This window comes from Aspergillus oryzae, chromosome 4 (assembly GCF_000184455.2).
Source record: "Aspergillus oryzae RIB40 DNA, chromosome 4".
In the NCBI taxonomy this organism is placed as follows: Eukaryota; Fungi; Ascomycota; class Eurotiomycetes; order Eurotiales; family Aspergillaceae; genus Aspergillus; species Aspergillus oryzae.
Genome location: NC_036438.1, coordinates 2,528,438 through 2,548,502, shown reverse-complemented (window position 1 = coordinate 2,548,502; position 20,065 = coordinate 2,528,438). Strand labels below are relative to the sequence as shown.

The following is a 20,065-nucleotide window of genomic DNA, read 5'->3' as shown; positions in this document are numbered from 1 at the left end:
CCTCAGTGATGCCGAAACCAGTCCCTATGTCCGCAGCTCCATACATCACCACAGCCAGGAATGCGTGGAAAGGGCCAGGTTCTCTTGCTAAGTCTCGCCAACACTTCGTCTCACCCCTCACCCACCCTCTGGCTTCCTCACGTCATGGCATCCCGAACGAACCCTGGCTGGGACCCTTGTCACCAACACTTTTCTCGCAAACGCGGTTTCGACCGTCGGTATCGGATGGGCTGAACGGAAACTCTATCAATGACCATAAACCACCGGATGAGCGGATCCTGAAATTGGGAAGGAGTAAGCTTTGTGCAGGCGATATATGTCCTCACCTTATGATCCTCGTGCTGACAATGGCCTTACCCTCCGGCAGCGCTTCGAACCCTTTCTCCTCTCCTACCCACCCTCCTCATCAATCCGCTGCCTCCTAAGATCCTAGCTCCGAGCGTCACTCTCCACCTCTTTCCGTCGACGCATCCACATCTTCCCACTGTTAAAGGAAGGACCCTCTACCGTGCTGCCCTGTGGACCGTACCGGTGGCCTGGAGTAGCTTACCCTTGGTGGGGAATGTTCGACTACAAGTATTAAGTGAACGCATTGTTCGCGCCGGAACAGTCTTGGATCCGGAACAAGTTAGCGACAATGAGTGCGGAGATGAACGACTAGTTGTACGGTGGAAGACGGAACCCCGGGGCGAGGACTCTTATTCGGAGGCGTCGGCCGCCACTAGATCAATGAATGGTAAAGACCGTCTGGAATCGCAGGGGAACGGTCGTCTTTCATCGTCCAAGGATGGGATCAATAAAGGGCTGAGTGTGTTGTTGGGTGGCGATGCTCCAATCTTTCCACTATCCAAGGAGGAACAGTTTACCGGGCTTTTTATCTTCTCATTTGACGAGGAGGGCCGCATCTCGTCACATACGATTGAACATGCTGATGATGCTGCTGGCTGGGAACGAACGGCAAAGTTCGTATCGTTGACCGACTGGTTAATCGGGAAAGCGAGAGGATCTTTAGACCCTGTGACTGGACCTGGTTTGGCGATGCAGAGCTGTCAGGGTTATCGTTGGCATTCAACGGACAGACATTGCTTACATCGCTGATCGTAGATGTGGAATTTCTATCCCTATCTATTAGAGTGACTATGACTAAAGCCAAACCCAGAACTTTGTGATGGCGCATCGAACTTGATACAAGGTTAACGGAGTTATATTGAGCGTCAGTCTCGACAATGGCGTGGCTATCGAGTCTCTATGAACAGACACTCCCTACTCTACAATGTATTTTTGCCCCTCTTTATGTATTTTATACCCAACAACAACTGAAAAATCCAGCGTGTGTTCCAGTTCTTAACATGAAGCCAGTAGAGTTTCTCTTCATGGAGTGAAATCACTGGCAGAGCGGACAATCCCGGCCACTGAGCCAGCAGTGAGCCGAAAATCAATCCATGCAGTCTATCAGTATATTGTACAGGTTTTCAACCAAGCAACACGTCATCGTCGTATATGCCTACATATCCTAGTAATAAGGCCAGTGACGACATTCAGACCTTTATCCTCATTTCTTCTTTTGGGCTGCAGGCGCAATAGGAGGTGACCTCAAAGTCGTAAACACTCCCACGCAAACAGCAAGCATCAGGAATCCTCCAGTGGTATAGGCAATCTCGCGGCCAACCCACCAAAAAAGTGAACAGAAAAGTACAGGCCCCGTTGCACGGCCCACCTGCCCCCAGCTTCTCAACCGGCCCAGCACAGCGCCGCGCTCTCCTTCTTGTGCTTCGAAGCTCCCCAAACTGTTCAGCCCGGTCACTACAGTAGCACTAGTGATGGCTAGGAATCCACTCGCAACGTATAGCCCGGGTAGAGAAGAAACACGAGCAAGGAGGAAGAACGAAATGGTGCAAGCCACCACACCCGCGCGGACAGTAACGAGCGGGGGCAAGCGTCGTACGACGGTACCCTGGAGCAAGGATGCAATGAGACCCATCATAGACAAGAGACGGCCATTTAGCGCGGAAGGGCTTGCTTTGTGCCCGGCGTAGAATGCCGCAGTCAGGAAGGGAAGGGAAAATTCCAAGCCCGAGAAGGGAAGAAGAAAGAGGAAATGAATCAGATTGAGCACGGCAGGATTATTGGTATGCACGCGCGGTGTTGAACGACTCGTTTCACTGCTCGCAAACTTGGTACCGTTGGACTGAGGCGTAGCTTGGGTGAGCTTAGTGAGACGAGGGTGCGTCTCCGGGAGGCAGAGGTACAGATAGAGCGTCTCGACAACGATCAGAAGAAGCGACATCCCCGCAGCCGTTGCAAACGGATTCGCCGCCACGACCGTAATGTTGGAAAGAGCTGCCCCCAACACTGGGCCGCAAGTAAATGCAATGCTAAAGCAAGCGCCCACTAAGGCCATGGTCGAGCCCCTCTGACTGGCATCGCTGATATCAGTGGCTATAGCATTAGCCAGCTGCACATTGCCTTCACTAAGGCCTCCAACAATGCGACTAGCAACAAAGGTGCGAAAGTCTGTGGCAGCAACCCAGAGCGCGACGCTAAGGATATTGCCCGCCATTGAGCATAGAAGCGCTGTCCTGCGGCCATATTTGTCGGAGAGACGCCCGATGACTGGGGCGGCAAGGGCCTGGAGGAAAGAGAAGAGCGAACCCAGAGCGCCTCCTAGAAGGACGATATCATAGCGGGAGTCGATTGTTTTGGCAAAAGCGTTCTTGTAAGCGTTTAGGTAGCGAAATATTTGATTCAAGAGAGACGCGGGGGAAGGGTCTGCGTTGCGGTAGAACGTCAATAAGGAAGGAAATAGCGGTAAAATGAAGGTGAAGGATATCTGGAAGACAATGGTTAAGACGGCGCAGTCGGCTGGATAGGAACTGAGGGTCACGTACCAAATCCAGAAGCAAAGATGTCATCAAGACCTTGAGGATCTTCTTCCGCTGATCAGCGGCTAGCGCCATAACGATCGTAAAGGGAAAAGGTCAAGTCTATGGGTAAGTGAAAAGAAAGAAAGAACGATTAGTCCAGCATGAAGATTTCCCGATCCCAAATGTATAAATAAATAAATGTAGCTGGGGGGATGACCTTTGCAAACCGATGATCTGATCGATTCCCTAAAATGAATCAATTTGTCGACTTATGTAAGCCACATGATCGGCGAAATATAAGGCATGGAATTACTCGTCATGATCCAAAAGAAGAAAAAACCTGTACAGTGATATCTGCCGCTGGTCCCATTGACTGACTGCAACTTTACTACACTGAAAAGCAGGTCCAGTCGCCCTTTCACCCACAAACGCATCCTCTCAGGCTGTCAACAGCCAGTCTCCGTCCAAGCACACTGCCACGTCCAACGGTCCAGCCATCGACCCCATGCGCCAACAAAATTATAAAATAAATTACAGAAGAGTGTTGACTAGTTAAAAGCGCAGCCATGAGAGCCGAACTACCCATGAGAAGAGGGGGGAGGAGAAGAAAGAAATTAAAGAGCAATATACCATGCACGCTCAAAGATGCAAGACATGTACAACCAGGAACCGACTTTTGGAGTTTATCTTCCAAAAGGAAAAAAGACGTAGAGCCAAGGAGGCTTGTAAAGACATAAGCCAATGTCTCTTCCCTCAGCCTTCCGACCCCTTATTGTAAGCATTTCAGAAGATTCGTCGCTTTCGTGACCCGTAACACCACCATTACCCATAACCTATTAGATAGGAATAGTAAGACAGATAGAGAATGCAGAAGACCACAATGGCCGCAGTGGGAAAGGAGAGACTTTAAGGAGCCCAAGAAGCAGTGTCAGAAGTCTGGTGTATGGTAAAGTAGAAAGCGTGGGAACTGGTGACAGACTCTCACAGACAGCCTATCCCGACCAAGGCGGTAGGTTCACTGACAATTGAAGCGTATGCTTTACTGAGATCCGGCAGGAGGGGTGACTGTGTTGCCATTAGGTCCGCCACGTCCGCGGCCGCCACGACCTCTACCACGACCCCTGAAATCACCACGTCCGCGTCCCCGAAACCCGTCACGTCCACGCCCGCCACGGCCACGGCCACGGGAACTAGGCTGTCTCTGATGATGCACGACCGCTTCGAAACCGTCGCCGCCTTGCGATTTAGACACAGTGACATTCTCAGCACCATTTTCCGTGGTCTCTTCTGTAATCACATTGTTGTCGCCCGTGTCAGCAGCTACAGGGGTAGCCTCAAGGCCAGTATCAGTCTCGGCCGGATCACGTGGCACTTCAACCCAGCCATCGTTATTCGCCGAGGATGCAAGTGAATCGCCAGTCTTGGGATTCCAGCTAGCCTCGGCAACAGGGTTAGCAGCATCGTCAACGAGCGTCTGCGCCGGTGGAGCGACCTGCTCGGGCTGGGATACAGCAGTGGTGGGCTCGCTCGCGGCGGGGATTCCGGTGTCATAAGAGCAATCCTGGAGTTCAGTGTAACCAGCATTGGCCAGAGTAGGATCCGATTCGGGAGCAGCATCCGTGCCTACTTCTTCAGTTGCGGGGGCGTGCTCTTCAGAAGTTTGTTTCACTTTGTTATCTAATAGACCAGAGCCGTTAGCAACGAGGAACTGGGTCATTGGGGCGGGAGGTAGTTGCCTTACAGGTGATCTCCAGTGCCTCCCCTTCAACACTGACAACCTTTTCATCCACACCATCAATTAGCTTTAACATCGAATTGACGGCCTCGTGCGACCCTCCATAAACCTGGTATAGAACACCTTCAAAGGCACGAGTCAGACTGGAGGTTTCGTCGCCAGAGCGTCTCATGGTGGCAGCAGCACAGAGAAATTTGCTCAAGCTAAGCAGACGCTGTCTCAAGTCAGTCTGACTCGCTTTCTTAGCCTCAGAGACAGCTTTCTCCTGAATTGCGTCCAACTCCTCTTTATGGGCCTTCGCTAACTCGGCCTGCTGGGTGGCCAGGCGTTGCTCGTACTGGGCAGCAAATTCCTTGTAGTTGGCGATCTGCTCTTCAATCTGAGCGATAGTGGCTTGCAGAGCGGGCTTCTTCAATGCCTGCGCCTTTTGGTCGGCATTGATCTTCTTCTCGGCAACCAGGTCATCAAGGGATTTTCCGGGATTTTCGGCAATGATGGCATCAACTTTAGCGGTCGCATTCTGTCCAAGGCAATGTGAGTGGTAAGGGACACAAGAGGGTAGTCTGGGGTGTAGTCACTGACCAGCTTCTTCACAGTATTGCGCAAGCTCCTATAAGCGTCCTGTTAGCTCCGTATCAAAGTGCGAATGCGCAGAACTTCATTTGGAAATGACGAACCTTTGCAGTTCTCTGAAGTACGGGCTGTCAATGTTGTCCACGCCGTTGGCGGTCGCTCCATTTAATTTCGAACTAACCGAAGGAGTAGAAGTATGGTTTTGCTTGAGCTTCTCCGAGGGCGACTCGGGCTGTGCCTGAGGGTTACTGTTATTGACAGAAGCGGCAGCCATGATGCTGAAAGATGACGTCTCTGGTGGTTTTCCCTAGAAGAGAGTGAACGCAATAGGAACAATGTTGAGGATATAAGGGTTGATGTAGGGAAGAGAATAGAAGGAAGGTTTTGAATAATCTAATACAAAAACGATAAACGATGAATTCGAGACGTGTTGGAAGAAGAGTTCGAAAGCAGAGGTGTTTGAAGATGAAAAAGAAAGCTGGCGGTGCGAAAGATGCGGGTGGAACTCTTCCGAACCTCAGGCCGCTTCTGTCGCGTGCAGCTCAACAAAGCACCCAGAACAACGCTCAGCCAGTAGGCACGCAGCTACCGAGTCAATGGCTGCAGCCTTGGGGGCGCGCAGGTGCATCTTTTTAGGGATTACTTCAATATAAAGCCAATTGAACCAGGGAGAAGCGTGTGTGTGCGCGTCGGAATAGCTCGTCATGGAACAAATACAATGGGGTATCATAGAATAAACTCCTAAGTAACGCCTCCACATCCCTCATTCTTGCCCAAACTTGATGTGACCAAACATGGAGAAGGCAAACTAAGTGCCCTAGTAGTACCTGTTCCTATGTTCAACGCTAAAACAATAGTAACCTAGCTATGTTATCCTGTAGACTCTGCCTCCTATGGTTCCTCTCGTAAGGGAATTCAGGGATTTATGCACGGTGCATGAAGTCGCATTGTATGGTCAACCCTTGAACTTGCGTAATGTCCTCTAGGGGAAGAGCATGATAATGAGAAAAAAGAGTTACAGGAACCACAAACGCAGTAATGAATCAGAAACGCACCTCGGTCACCTTTCGGACGGAATTTGGGCCAATGGTTTTGTCACCAGCTTTGCGCGAGCGAATTGCTGCTTCGCGTACCAATCTAGAAGGTACCTTTAGTATCAAATTCATCGTCGCAATCCTTCCCAGTCTTTTGCACATCATCTTTCCAACTTGGGACCGCACATAGCCAGAGGGCTAGAGAAAAACAATAATCACTCACTCTTGCATGAAAAGCATATAGTCCAGGAAGATCTATGAAATAGTGAAAGCAGCAAGTTACTAACTATCAATGCCGCTTTTTTGGCTATTCAGAGTACTTACCAGTATATCAGCATTCTTGCTCACGTTGCGATTCGACTGGGCTTTAACAATACGCTTCACCGTTCCGCGCGGATATAGCTTTTGCGTGGCGGCCATCGTCATCGGTAGTGTCGAAGAGAGACTAAGTATAGATGAACCAGGCGGCAAAGAAGACGATGGTCTGCCGATGTTGGTGGATCACCATAGCAAACCGTCATTTTTGATAAGCTTCGGCTTGGCGTGTTTATGTAACACGTTTTACCAATATATTGCATGCTTTGATACAATATAACCATGTAATTACGCTACAGAACATATGATATTTCAATCATTACATGATGTACAGTACCTATAGTACGAGATACTGTATGAGACTCTACTTCAACTAGATATTCGAAACTATATACAGGTCCCATTAAGGTGTCCATATAGCAACGCTCGGCAAGGTACAATCATTTTCGGCGTCGGAATAGTCTCCATGTGTACAACACAGCTAAGGAACCTATAGCAGCTCGCCACGCCAAGAAAATCTGGATAGCAAATCTGAGTTTAGCATAATAACCTTTAAGCATGATACCAATAGCATGTGTATCCCGTTCCAACTCTTTGGTTTCAGATGACTCATAGTCCCTGCCAACTCCTAGCCCCTCGATGCCAACTTCATTATGAAAATGGCTCGCTTCCGCTGCATCATCATTACTGGTTACACTCACACCAGATGTTTGACTGTCAACCGCTGTGTTGCTTAGTTGAGGTCTAGACTTGGCCTGGAGCTTGTTGCTTTTCCGTAGGCGATAAGTTAGAATGCTGGTAATCAGGCGTAGGTCGGGGAAGGTAAACGTAGGGTACTCCCACAGCTGCACAGCTGTGTGAGGCGGGAGCATATCTAAAAAGTCAGCTAGAATACCGAGAGTCAACCCCCATAGAAGAAGGGGCTGAGTCTGGTCCTCAGGATCAGGTCGGTTGCCAAAGAACCACGCCTTTAATCGTTGCATTAGAGGAGACGGTCCTCGGCTGTCTATAGCGGCAAATCCAAACGACGGATTGCACCAAAGACTTTCAGTCGGCCTTAACCGGACAGCAGAAAACTCCATAAGGCCCAAGATGTACCGATAAGTAAGACGGGTGATAAATCCAGACGTTTTCGCATAGCGCTGCGATATATCGACATACTCCACCGTGCGCTGCGAAGGAGAAAGGAGAGCACTAAGAGGTACCCAGTGGGTTGAAGCAACCTCTGTTGGCTGTAGTCGGAGGGTCGGAGAATCACTGCATGTTAGAAGGAAAACATAAGGGCAAAGAACCATTAAACTTGGATCAACGCCATCAGCAGCTGAGCTAAGAAAAGCTATAGAAGGAAAACGTACGGAACGGAGGTCCAACCAGTAGATACAACACGCTCCGGTAGATTCCCCACAAATATATACTCATCCGCCGTCAAGTCGAGTCCTACTTCTTCTGATGCTTCCCTAATAGCAGCAGCTTTGTCGTCTGCATCTTCTGGATCACGCTTTCCTCCAGGTAGAGCAACATGGCCAGTCCAGCGATCTCCCACACGGGAAGCTCGTTTGATGAAGAGAGCCTCGGGATCGCCGTTCTGAACCCAGTCCTGAGAGAAAAAAGTATTCAAGCGTTGCTTGACTGACGCAGTATTGTTCTCTTGCGGAGTGATAGACGAGTGTTGCGAGTCGGGCCAGTGGTTATGCGTAGGTCGGACTCGAAGGACGAGGGCCACGGAGGCGCGTTTATTGCATGCTGGCGGATTGGGAACATGAGGATACGGATGGTCATGGAGGTACCGTAGTGCATCATGAAGAGAACTGGAGAGCGGAACTGCTTCTAACAACTCGGACTTTGGTGTCTCCATCGAGGTCAAGTATCCAGGTACATGAGAATACCTCTGCCTACTAAGTAAAGATATTTCGGCTAATAGGCAAAGAAAACACAAAGCTTCAGGCAGCAATTGAGAAGCTGGCAAAGCAGTTGGGGCCAGTATAGGAAAGAAGCCAGAATTATTGTCGGGAAATCCTTATCGGCACCTCGGGTCTAGCAGTATCGGTATTGAGAGGTATCCAATAAATGAAAACAGGCCGTAGCGTATTTATTTTACCTACATCGTTACCGCCTAGCGGGTCCAAACGGCATCCCTCGCTATGACTGGCCCATTGACCGATGTAACACCTTACCAAAAATGGGAGGAAAGCTTTGCACGTGCGTCCAGACGCCATTGCGATAGTATGGACCTTATGGACTAGTATGCCCTGGGGGGTAGGAGAGCTGCTAGTCGGACTAACACCTACACGACACTATAACTGCAGTAAATTTTGGTCCACAGAAATTTTTTCTTTCATTCTTTGCCACAGCTTCGGATGGAGTGAGTGAGCAGCAATCCATCTTATATCCAATTTTTCTCTGTTATTATCATCTTATCTATTCAAAGGGCGCCTTTTCTATCCATCCCTTCGAACTCAGTTACCAAGTACTCTTTCCCACCACGCTCGCTTTCACAGCCGTTCCAAAGTCGTGTCTAGACCACCATGCGCTTTGGTAAAACTCTCAAGAATTCAATTTATTCTCCGTGGAGTGGGAAGTACATCGATTACCACAAGCTCAAGGTCCTCTTGAGAGAGCATGATGTCACCGGGGATGGCAGTGACTCGGACACTCAATGGACGGAACAGGATGAAGAGGCTTTTGTCCAGGAACTGATCAACGTTCAAGTGGATAAAGTCAACGCTTTCCAAGTGGAGACTTCCCAGCAGTTGAGGGAACGTACTTCTGCCTGTGAAACCAAGCTGCGACCACTGGCACCCTCTGACGAAAACGAGGTACCCACTATAGTCGACGAAAATGAGAGGAAGACTATCGCTTCCGAAGTTCTCCAGGAATTAGATGGTATCACCAAAGAAGTGAGCGAGCTCGAGAAGTACAGTCGCATCAACTTCACTGGGTTCCTCAAAGCTGCAAAGAAGCATGATAGAAAGCGAGGGGCCCGATATCGCGTTAAGCCTCTGCTTCAAGTCCGGCTATCGCAGTTGCCATTTAACTCTGAAGATTATTCGCCCCTAGTCCGCAGGCTGTCAGTGATGTATTCCTTTGTTCGTGAAATATCGAGTCAGGGTGTTGTTGAGCCCAAGGATGTGGAGGCGCCTCGGTTCGGCCAAGACTCATATTCATCATTGAAGTTTTGGGTACACTCCGATAACATTCTAGAAGTCAAAACTTACATCCTTCGACGATTGCCGGTCCTCATCTATAACCCTGGCACTTCTAAGGAATTAGAGACACTTCCAGACGACCCTACAATCACATCCCTATACTTTGACACCCCACAATTTGACCTTTACACTCAAAAGGTCGCACGTGCACCTGAGGCTAGTTCCCTGAGGATTAGATGGACCGGAAATCTGAAAGATAAGCCTGCTATCTTCTTGGAGAAAAAGGTCGTGACCGATGACGATCGCAGTAAAGAGGTAAAGGTGCAGCTGAAGCAGAAGCACGTGAAAGAGTTTCTCGACGGCGAATATCGATTTGACAAGAAGCTCCATCGGATGACCGACATGGGTAATGGAGAGTCGGAGCAGGCAGAATCTCTCAAGAGGGATGTGGATGAGCTGCAATCGTTCATTAAGGAGCACCAGGTGCAACCCATGCTGCGAGCCAACTATACTCGCACGGCTTTCCAGATTCCTGGCGATGATCGGATCCGCATCTCTCTCGACACGAATTTAGCACTAATTCGTGAAGACTCTTTGGATGAAGAGCGACCCTGCCGTGACGCGAATGAATGGCACCGTACTGATATCGACAATGTCGGTATGGAATATCCATTCAGTACCGTCCGAACAGGTGAAATCGCGCGCTTCCCGTATGGTTTGCTGGAGATTAAGCTGAGGGGGGAGTCTGCACACAAAGCCGAATGGGTCAATGATCTGATGGTTTCACACCTTGTGAAGGAGGCCCCACGGTTTTCTAAATTTGTTCATGGCGTCGCACAGCTTTTTGAAGACTATGTCAACAGCTTTCCTTTCTGGCTTGGTGAGATGGAAAATGACATCCGCCGGGATCCTGAGACTGCGTTCCAGCAGGAGCGAGAAAGAATTGCAAAACGGGCGGAAGATGACATGGCAGTTGGAAGCTTCCTTGGCAACAGGGCGAGCCCGTCTGTAAAGCCCTTGGTGGGATCCCCCATCTCTAGGTTACCAGACGTCGAAAGTTCCACACGCCCGAGGCCATCACCCCAGGCAGCGCCATCTTCCAGACCGTCTGCCTTAGAGGGCGTCTCTCATGAAGTACCTGAATCATCAGAGCAAGAGGACCGACCTGTGACCCTGTCCCGTCTGGCTGCGTTGTTTCCAACGTTTTCTTTTTCACGTGCAAGTCGCGTGCAGCAGGCTTCGGTTGCTTTGCCGCCGGGTGTACGGGAGCCAGGTACCTGGATCAAGGATTCCGGACCTGTCAAGGTCGAAAGCAAAGTGTGGCTTGCCAACCAGCGAACCTTCATAAAATGGCTTCACGTCAGTATCCTTCTTTCCTCGCTCTCTCTGGGTCTTTATAACGCAGCGGGTAAAACCAATGACATAGCCCGCGCCCTCGCTATCGTCTATACTTGCTTTGCAATCTTTTCCGCAGCCTGGGGGTGGTACATGTATGAGAAGCGCTCTCGACTTATTCGCCAACGAAGCGGGCGGGATCTAGACAATACTTTTGGACCGATAGTTGTGTGTATCGGATTGGCTGTAGCCCTTGTATTGAACTTTGCCTTTAAGGTAGGCGGAACCCGTCAATGGCCATTTCGTCCAGACTAATAGCTAACTCGTGGTTCAGTATTCATCCACCTTGGAGAAGCTCAGACAAGAGCAGCCTTCTCACACCGATATGCCTACTTTAGTCAACCAAGGTGGACACGCACTTTGAAGGCTGCTATACTGGCTGAATTGACTCCAATGACCCGCCTGTCATCAATAGAAAATCAGGAAAAAGGCACCTTCCCCTAGAGGGAACGGCAGCCTGGCTCCTCAAGTCTGACGAGAACAGCAGCTTTTGTATATTTGATGTGTATTGTACCCGTTGTTGCGGAATGATTCTAACAACAAAAAGTTTAAGAATGAATGAATGACTAGTGATGCTATTCGAAGGTGTTATGGGCAACAAAAAGACAGCAAGGTGGTATAGTCAGAAAACTCACTGACCAATCCGTACAGTCAACCTACGAAATTGTATTACCAACTCGACGATACCGCTCGGAAGGCCACGTACACTCACATTTGTTTTACTGTTTTCCAATGCGTATGTATGTTAGTTATACTTCTTTCCCCAAAATCCAATATCTCGAAATGGCCAAGTTTATCTCAGTATAGAATTGTTTAGAGATCAATGTAGGTCCTATTATGTATCCAGATATGTCTCTGAAAATCGTTGTTCATATATGATGAAGCAGAAAACCTAAGTTCACGTATATCTCCCCCCTGAAGGTCCCTCAACTAGTGGGGCGCGCTCAGGGTCCCAATTCCGTATCTGGCCCGGTAAGCTTTCGGGTGGTTCGATATCTTTTCTTTGTATTGGGGGACTGTAAAGCACGCTTGGGACGTAGCCGTCGAAATTGGTTCTGACGCAATGGTCAATGATATACTAGTGGGGTGGAATATGGTCCACCATGGCAGGACATACCGGTCGAGGAACCCACAAAATAACCAAAGATAGATAGTTCCCAGGAATGCAATAATCCATTCAAGGATCCCTGCCTTTCGATAGCTTGCGATTTCCTCAGGTACAGTCAGAGAGATGAAAGCCACTCCCAGGAAGACTTCTGTAATGATCAAGGCTGTTGAGAGGGAGGCACTAATTCGGGGGGGATCAGTCTTGCTTGTTTATGACCACGGAAGATAAGAGCTGAGAGATCCCAAAAGTAGCAGCAAGCGAAGGCGCCAATTCAAAGGGACAGGAACAGGGTACACATACAACACTCTAACTCGTAAACTTCTCCTCCCCCAATTGTGTTGCCATACACCCAGATGGTAGACATGTGACACAAACCCGACTACCTCGTTCGAATATACAATAGCAGTACAAGCAGATTGTATCGCCAGACCAGCGAAACAGACCTGGAGGAAGAGGTGATGTGCGCTCTTATACCGAAAGGTATCCATGACCGCCAGTAAAATCAGCGCGATACTAGCCACGGCGGCAGCGAAGATGGCTAGCAGAGAGATAAGCTTTAGGGTTCTCGTAGTTTCATGGTCCTCTTCATCCTCGCTGTAGGAGTCATGATGGCCACAGTGACTATGGTACGAACTGCGATGCCCAGTAAGACCATGTTCGCCATTGCCATTACGGTTGTTGGTTACAGGACATTTCACCAAAGCGAATCCCGGCTCATAGCGCACTACATGAACCGCAGAAACGGTGGTCACGAAACCCACGGCTGTGATAGAAGCACCGATGAGAAAAAGTGGCTTCAACTCGAAAGACGCTATGTCGGAGATGAAGCTGACTCCGCGTTAATACGTTATGATATACAAAGGTTTAAGACGAGGGGGGTAAGAAGCTACGAACGCAACATGCTGGTTACTTTGTCCCGGGTATTGAGGCATTCCGTGGGCGAGCCATATTGACAGTAGGGACGCCAGAGTCAGAAACCAGACCGAGCCAGCTAACACTGGGAAGAGAAAGAGTCGACTTGGGGGAATGTTGAGAATGAAGATATGGAGAAGAAACCAGGCTGAATCATAACAGCGGACGAGAGGGTTTGTACTCATTGAGACTTGGCACGGGCCAATTCGGTATTCATAGCTCTGCAGATGTGGAGTGCGTTGGACTCAACTGTCAGGCAGTGGGTAGAAAGAGAAGATAGTACTGTAGATAAACAGCAAGTGATTGTGATAACAATTTCACACTCCAAAAAAAATATAGAGTAGACCCCTTGAGACCCTAGTAAGCTGAAGTGCTTACCTATTTCCTAATGAGTAACGAACCGAGTCTGCTATGGAAATCAAGTTTAATGGTTCGATCCTCATTTTATTCCCTTTTCCATCCCCGGAATTTTTTTGCGATGATGTCATTCTCTAGATGCAAGATGATGTCAGCGGTGGGAATAAAACCACAAAGATACTGCTGCGTACTTATTAGTACTTTACTATACGGCTTATAAGTCAGCTTACCTACTCTTTGGACTATCTCCTAGTATACCCGGGTTGTGGTTTACAAGTGACATCCATAACAATTGTGAGACTGAATAAACGAAAATCTTGTAAAGCAGCAACAAACAAACTTTTGCTCATACATCAATTTAAATACTTGCTGACAAATCAAATCAAATTATTAAGCCATGTATACTTGGTTGACTACTACTACTAGTATTGAAGTAGTACATCTATATTGATATATATATCACATACATAGCCATGTTTCAGTAAGAACCTCTTTGATCTTATTTATGATTTATCAGAAACTGGCCCATCTGAACAAACATATTGCTATTACTATGACGAACTTTAACATTCAGATCATCTCGGACAGCGTCTGTCCGGTACGACCCCATTCTCTTCGTTTCCTCCTTCACACACGACTTATATCTAACCTACCAACTAGTGGTGCTACGTAGGCTTGCGCCGTCTTTCCCGCGCCATTGCAACCCATAAATCAGTCCACCCCACTGATACATTCACTCTCACCTGGCACGCCTACTACCTGAGACCTGACAACCCGCCTTACCCGGGCCTAGACAAGAGAGAGTACTATATCAGCCGGTTTGGGGAAGATGGATTCTCTCAGATCTCTAACAAACTCGGTGAGGTTGGACGACAAGAAGGGATAGCGTTCAATTTCTCCAGCAGGCTGGGGAACACACGGGATTCGCACCGGGTGATTTGGTATGCTGGGAAGAAGGAAAGGGAAGCTGGCGCTCCCGCAGCCACTGAGCTGGGTGTAGTCGGGGGCTTGCAAACAAGGGTTGTCGAGAATCTTTTTAAGGCATACTTTGAGGAGGGGGGGAATATCACAGACCAGAAGATACTCCTGGAGGCTGCGGTTCTGGCCGGGCTGGATCGCGGTGAAGTAGAGAGACTTCTGGATTCCGATGATGGAGGGCAGGAAGTCGACTTGGAGGCAGCTCGAGCCCAGAGGCAATTGGTTACTGGTGTGCCCTATTACACGATCCAAGGGCAATATGCCATTGGGGGAGCCGAGGATCCCTCGGCATTTTTGCAGGTTTTTGAGCAGGCGAAGCAGAACTCTTAGGCTAGAGTACCAGGGGATGGTTGGGGAAGTGCAATGAATAAGGGTTGTAGTTCAGTCATGCCCGATACTTGAGAAATCCATTGATTGTCATCTAGGAAACGCGTGCCAAACGGGGACTAGCAGCAGACACGTGCGTAGAGAGCCTGTAGGCCATGGCACCACTATCTACTATTACACCCTTCTAAATCACACGGAATCCGTTTTCTGCATAAGGACTTTGTGGAAAATAACTTGACCTCAACGCCAACGCAATGCCATGCAAACAGATGAAATCGCCATAAGCCACAAGCAAACGAGTAAGAGATCCAGCCATTGTGGATCGTCACTCGGAGCGAAGTACAACATTGACGACCAGAAGATAAACAGAAAGAGGAAACAAATCTTTCCTTACATTACATATGTTGGTTACATAACCGGCTGCACTTATCAACGCCAGAAAAACCATAACACCAGCGGCGAATGTTACCTGATCAAGGATTTCACGAAGCGCACAATGACGGCTAGCGAACTGTAACACCATAGTCATAGCCAAAGCCAAATATTCATTTCATAAGCAAGTCATAACGATTCCAAGGACACGGCGGGGATCGGTGCAAGCTTCTAACGGTGGAGAGCACATATCGTCTCTATCCATAGCGGAAGTCATCGTACGATCTAATTGGCGCTGGTCTGGCGTAGCTCAAAATTGGGAATATAGTCAAACCAGTCGGTGTCTGGGTTGTAGCGATATGCTTTGAACTCAACCCCGTATGGCTTGGGCTCAAGCATATACAACATTCCCAAAGGCACGTCTAAGTCTGTCACCTCATCGCATTTGAGGCCCTTGAAGTAAGCCAGAAGGACGCGTGCTACGGCTCGGTGAGTGACTAACAAAACATGATCGGTCATTCGCTCAACCTCGACAATCACTGCTCTAAGTCGGTTGATAACATCCAGATACCCTTCTCCTCCAGGTCCTGGATACCTGTAGTAAAGCTTGTCGCGTTTGCGGGTCGCGTATTCGTCGGGAAATTTTTCACGGATTTCCTCATATGTCATGCCCTCCATCTTTCCCGCATGAAGCTCGTCGAGCATCTTCATTTGTTTGACATCATATTCGTCCTCGTTGAAAGACTCGACTGTCGAAATCGCACGCTGCATCATGGAGGACCAAACACAGAAATTGCGTGGCCGGTCACTAGGAATGTACGAAGGGTTGGGCGGAGTGCTATCACCCGGACGTGGGGGAAACTTCTGCATCATCTCTTTCTGTCTCTGGTTCATTTCCCACTCGTTTCGCTGGTGATCAATGAATCGGGTGAGTGCTTTGCCATAGCGATGGCCATTTTCGCTGAGTTCCGAGTCACCACCGATTCGGCCTGCCTGGTTATCCTTACTCTCGCCGTGCCTGGTAATCCATATTTGCCGCGGTGATAGATTGAAGTTCAACAGGTAGTAGACGACTTGGGATGAGAGAAAACCGTGGGTCTGATGCGACACAACTTTGCGACCCACGTCGATCATCCTGATATAAGCCATATTATGTTTTTCTTCGTATTCGCCGAGGGGCACATACGATTTCTCGTATAGTTGAACACGCTTCTTGAAATCCTCCAATGCTTTCACTGGGTTCTGGCCCTTATAGTCCGGACCTGACAATTTCAAGCGCATGTTGGCCTCCAGCAGCTCTTGATCCACACAGCTGCTCTCAAGGAACAATATACCGAGCTCAGGGCCAGCACGCTTGCGAATATGATCTACAATTGCTTTGCGGCGCTCCATCGTACTATTAGTTGCGTCAAGGATGCCAACGCTGCCACCTCTGTCGAGGATATAGTCCAACAGTTCGTCTAAGGTGTCCAGGGCCACCTGCTCTCTAAGCTTCACGGCCAGCTGATTTTTAGGGTCGAAGAAGCTTGCAGACTGGTCAAGCGGTTCAGGGGACGCTTCTTGCATAGCCCTTTTGTCTTCTGGTGACGCATTAAATGGTGGCACAATAGTGACTCCATTCTGCTCCAGAGACGGGTCTTCCTCCTTCCCGTTAACAAGGATCTTCGTGGGGACAACAGGGGGTGGAAGTGAGTTTTCAAGTTCGGGAGGGGAAGCCGCAGGTTCATGGGCCTCGGGGGGCGATATTATGGCTTCAGAAGGGATTGTACTCTTCCGGAGGTGGTTCGCAGCGCCAACGCTGACGCTCAAACGTCGTACCGAATCGACGAGATCCTTTTGAATTGAACTGGTTCTATGATTCCTATGCCTTCCAGGAGGCGAGGGAGATTTGCCAGCTGCAACGCGACGACGTTCTCCTACGTTGAAGATTTCGGTGTCATGCTGCAGCCAGTTTAAGTAGCGAGCCAATTTCTTGGTCACATAACTTTTCCCCCGTGCAGGGAGGCCGACCATGACAATGACTAGCTTGGACCCAACATCACGTTGAGCAATCCGACCATCAGGCGACACCTTCGATTTGGTGAGACCTGGAATATCAAGTGTGGTGGCACGAACCCGACCAGGCGTCGAGGCGGTCGTAGTTGGAGTGTTATTAGCATTGCTGACGAGGACATTAGTCTCAAGATACTTAAAACCAAAAGAACACGAAAACGTAAAATAGAAGACTAATAGAACATCAAACAGTAAGAAGCATAATAATAGATTTACGTGAACCGCCTGGCCGATATGGCCCGGAGGAACAACTGCCGATCAAAGTTGAGGGAAATTTAAGGGCAACCTAAAATCCCCCGAGTCTGTGACGCAAGATCTAGACAATAATAGACAACCAACAAGCGAACGAAAAAGCGAAAGGGAACATACAATTGTGGAGACGAAGGTGCGGTAGAAATCGGAGTGTCAGTTAGGGCGAACCCGACACCATCCTTGGATGCTTGTGAGCCTCTGTGGGCATCGGAATGCAGGTCATTTCCTAGCGCTCTTCCAACCAGCGTCTTTGCCGGAGGCATAAGATTAGCATCTTTCCCGATTCCGGGCCTAGAACATCCATTTGACGAGCCTCCGTCGGAACTATCTGGTACACGGTTTTGCAAAGAATCGGGCGTTGACGCGCTTGTCATGATCGCCGAGCGTGCAATATTGGTGTGTTGTTGAGACATCCCCGCCAGTGGCGCAGGGGATGCAGCCAGTTTCTGAGCAATAGGTTGGAGTATCGCGATCGGGAAAATTTGCGGTAAGGCCGGGTCTTCACCCTCAGAGTACAAGTTGAAGTCAAAGACAGATATAAACGATTCTTTGAATCAACCAACCTCCTGCTTAATTGGAAGAGTTAGAGGGTGAGGGGTGTAGAGGGTTGGAGGGAAAAAAATAGGAGCGGAGCTGCCGGTGGGCGGCGGATGAGTCAAGTAGAGCAGCACTAAACGTCACTGTTTGGCTTCAAACTGCCTCAGCCCCTACACTTTGTTGGTGACCAAGAAAAAAAATCGCCCCCTTCCAAAAGGAAAAATAAAGTAATAAAACAAACCAACCTGTTCGAAGAAACCCGAGTGATTAGCCCAAGAGAAGACAGAAGAATTCAGAAATGGCTATGACCTCTTCTTTTCCCGCTTCTACCTACGCCACTCGATCAAAATAGATCAGCAATCCAGGAGAGGAGACAAAGAGAGAAGGATATAGATCAATATACTGATAGGATTCTTTATTCAATCGAGAGATAAGGAAGAGAAAAACTGCAATAGCATCAGGTGAACAAGGGAGGAAACTACCCTAAGGGTGGACAGTTTAATGGACATATATGATTCCAGCTTTACAATCTATGAAGTCACTGGTTGGGTTGTCAGGACGGACATACAAACTGGTGGATCTCCGGCGTGTTGGTCTATGGAAACATGATGTCAGGAAGTGTCCACCATGTAAATGTGACGGCCACGCTGGTTATAAGTAATCATTCCCCCTCCCGACAAGACCAAAATAATACTTTCTTACCAGTAACGTTGTTAGATCTTCACGTACTGTGCCCATACATGAAATTAAAGTCAAATTTATCTTGGCTCCAATCGTTCATGGAAACACGGAAAAACTGAAATGCTTGGCCTAGGCAAGGGTACAAAAGAGACTCAAAGAGACTCAACTACACAGTACCATCATCATGAAGGGAAGGAGTGGCCCACTGATCGTGTTGATCCACTTTGGATCAACTGATTCGCACTGTGTCTGAAATCCTGCAGCGGGCCGGAAACACCGAGGAGCCTATATTACCTTGTTTGACTGGTATTGTAGACCGCAACCGTGGTCTCCGCCAACAAGTCTTAAAAAACTTCCCTGCGTTGAACCCCTTCAGTCAAGATGTCTCCCCTTGCAGTCAACTGTAGAAGCTGCTGAATCCACCATGACCAACGTTGCATGTCGGTATGGGTCATCATAGCCACCTATGCATAGAGAAAGTCTTTGTCATGTGTTACATTGTTGGAGGAATCCGCCGGGCTGCTCTCTGTGATATACGCATCCTCTGTCGCATATCAGCTTAGCACTTGGCATCATACCATCAGCAGAGCGGTCTGGTGGCTCCCGCAATGCTTGTTTCTCTCTACCTTGAGAGTTCACACACTCGAGGATACTAATCGGACAAAGGGGTTGTATTCCGCGGGATTCTTGGCGCTTGGCAGTTACGCAGGGCGTTACCACATTGCCTGAGATACGGAGTATAATAAACCTGTTGGGTTTATCACTCCATTGGGACTTTGATACTCCGCCTACTTATCCAGCCTGAGAGTGAGAGCAATCAGTGTGGCGTATGCGGCGACGCTCAGAGCCGTCAGTACGACCACCGCATTTCCGCTCGTTCGAAACTTATGTCTATGGATGCCATCTTCTCCCACCTCCGAGAAAAACTGCCGATTCCCTTGTTGGCGGCGGAAGAGACCAATAATGAGCACACCGGTGCCGTAAATCGCGAACAAAGCCCCTGTGCTGTAGAACTCGCTAGTGAAAATTTTGAGCACAACGAGGGCAAACGAAAACTGTGATAATGCTGTCCGGACATAGGCTCCTTCAAAAGTCCGCTGAGCTGCCCGCACTTCAACGATCTCATCGGTTGTTAGCGCAACAGTGCGAGCCCGGTGCATCCGTAGGCGATATCGATCAGCGGCACGACGCTGATACTAGTTAGACCGGAGCATATTTGGAGAATAAAGAAATGATGTAACACAGAATATGATGAGCAACAGGGAAATAAAAGAAAGAGCACCGTAACTCAAATCAGCAGACGCACCTCGAACATCGCGACGCGTTATTTATGCACGCTTCCTGTTCTTTCCCAACGACTCGATCCAATGTGGCAACGCGATGTAACTAGGTAAGGAGGATCCTTTGGGGGTACACCTTGAGTCCGC

The 20,065-nt window shown here is 48.9% G+C and overlaps 9 protein-coding genes across 9 annotated transcripts; 3 read left to right on the top strand and 6 right to left on the bottom strand.

Moving 5' to 3' along the window:
• Window positions 1–26: 26 nt before the first annotated feature.
• AO090012000984 (uncharacterized protein) lies at window positions 27–1,098 on the top strand (the record flags this gene model as incomplete). The annotated part of the gene is made up of 2 exons (XM_001727867.3): window positions 27–294; window positions 368–1,098. The coding sequence occupies 2 exons, from the start codon at window positions 27–29 to the stop codon at window positions 1,096–1,098; spliced, it is 999 nt and encodes a 332-aa protein (XP_001727919.1).
• Window positions 1,099–1,552: 454 nt separating this feature from the next.
• AO090012000983 (putative tetracycline transporter) lies at window positions 1,553–2,957 on the bottom strand (the record flags this gene model as incomplete). The annotated part of the gene is made up of 2 exons (XM_001727866.3): window positions 1,553–2,830; window positions 2,889–2,957. 2 exons carry the CDS (start codon window positions 2,955–2,957, stop codon window positions 1,553–1,555), a joined length of 1,347 nt encoding a protein of 448 aa, XP_001727918.1.
• A 946-nt stretch (window positions 2,958–3,903) lies between these two features.
• On the bottom strand, window positions 3,904–5,446 carry AO090012000982 (uncharacterized protein; the record flags this gene model as incomplete). The annotated part of the gene is made up of 4 exons (XM_001727865.3): window positions 3,904–4,541; window positions 4,606–5,119; window positions 5,182–5,209; window positions 5,277–5,446. 4 exons carry the CDS (start codon window positions 5,444–5,446, stop codon window positions 3,904–3,906), a joined length of 1,350 nt encoding a protein of 449 aa, XP_001727917.1.
• Window positions 5,447–6,961: 1,515 nt separating this feature from the next.
• Window positions 6,962–8,376, bottom strand: AO090012000980 (NUDIX hydrolase; the record flags this gene model as incomplete). The annotated part of the gene is made up of 2 exons (XM_023236717.1): window positions 6,962–7,847; window positions 7,877–8,376. 2 exons carry the CDS (start codon window positions 8,374–8,376, stop codon window positions 6,962–6,964), a joined length of 1,386 nt encoding a protein of 461 aa, XP_023091617.1.
• A 670-nt stretch (window positions 8,377–9,046) lies between these two features.
• On the top strand, window positions 9,047–11,317 carry AO090012000979 (SPX domain protein; the record flags this gene model as incomplete). The annotated part of the gene is made up of 1 exon (XM_001727863.3): window positions 9,047–11,317. The coding sequence occupies one exon, from the start codon at window positions 9,047–9,049 to the stop codon at window positions 11,315–11,317; it is 2,271 nt and encodes a 756-aa protein (XP_001727915.3).
• A 643-nt stretch (window positions 11,318–11,960) lies between these two features.
• Window positions 11,961–13,267, bottom strand: AO090012000978 (uncharacterized protein; the record flags this gene model as incomplete). The annotated part of the gene is made up of 3 exons (XM_023236716.1): window positions 11,961–12,140; window positions 12,614–12,998; window positions 13,065–13,267. 3 exons carry the CDS (start codon window positions 13,265–13,267, stop codon window positions 11,961–11,963), a joined length of 768 nt encoding a protein of 255 aa, XP_023091616.1.
• A 677-nt stretch (window positions 13,268–13,944) lies between these two features.
• Window positions 13,945–14,747, top strand: AO090012000977 (DsbA family oxidoreductase; the record flags this gene model as incomplete). The annotated part of the gene is made up of 2 exons (XM_001727861.3): window positions 13,945–14,037; window positions 14,100–14,747. The coding sequence occupies 2 exons, from the start codon at window positions 13,945–13,947 to the stop codon at window positions 14,745–14,747; spliced, it is 741 nt and encodes a 246-aa protein (XP_001727913.3).
• Window positions 14,748–15,401: 654 nt separating this feature from the next.
• AO090012000976 (6-phosphofructo-2-kinase PFK26) lies at window positions 15,402–17,794 on the bottom strand (the record flags this gene model as incomplete). The annotated part of the gene is made up of 3 exons (XM_023236715.1): window positions 15,402–16,736; window positions 17,037–17,277; window positions 17,538–17,794. The coding sequence occupies 3 exons, from the start codon at window positions 17,792–17,794 to the stop codon at window positions 15,402–15,404; spliced, it is 1,833 nt and encodes a 610-aa protein (XP_023091615.1).
• A 1,632-nt stretch (window positions 17,795–19,426) lies between these two features.
• On the bottom strand, window positions 19,427–19,798 carry AO090012000975 (uncharacterized protein; the record flags this gene model as incomplete). Its single annotated transcript, XM_001727859.3, has 1 exon — window positions 19,427–19,798. One exon carries the CDS (start codon window positions 19,796–19,798, stop codon window positions 19,427–19,429), a length of 372 nt encoding a protein of 123 aa, XP_001727911.3.
• Window positions 19,799–20,065: the final 267 nt, after the last annotated feature.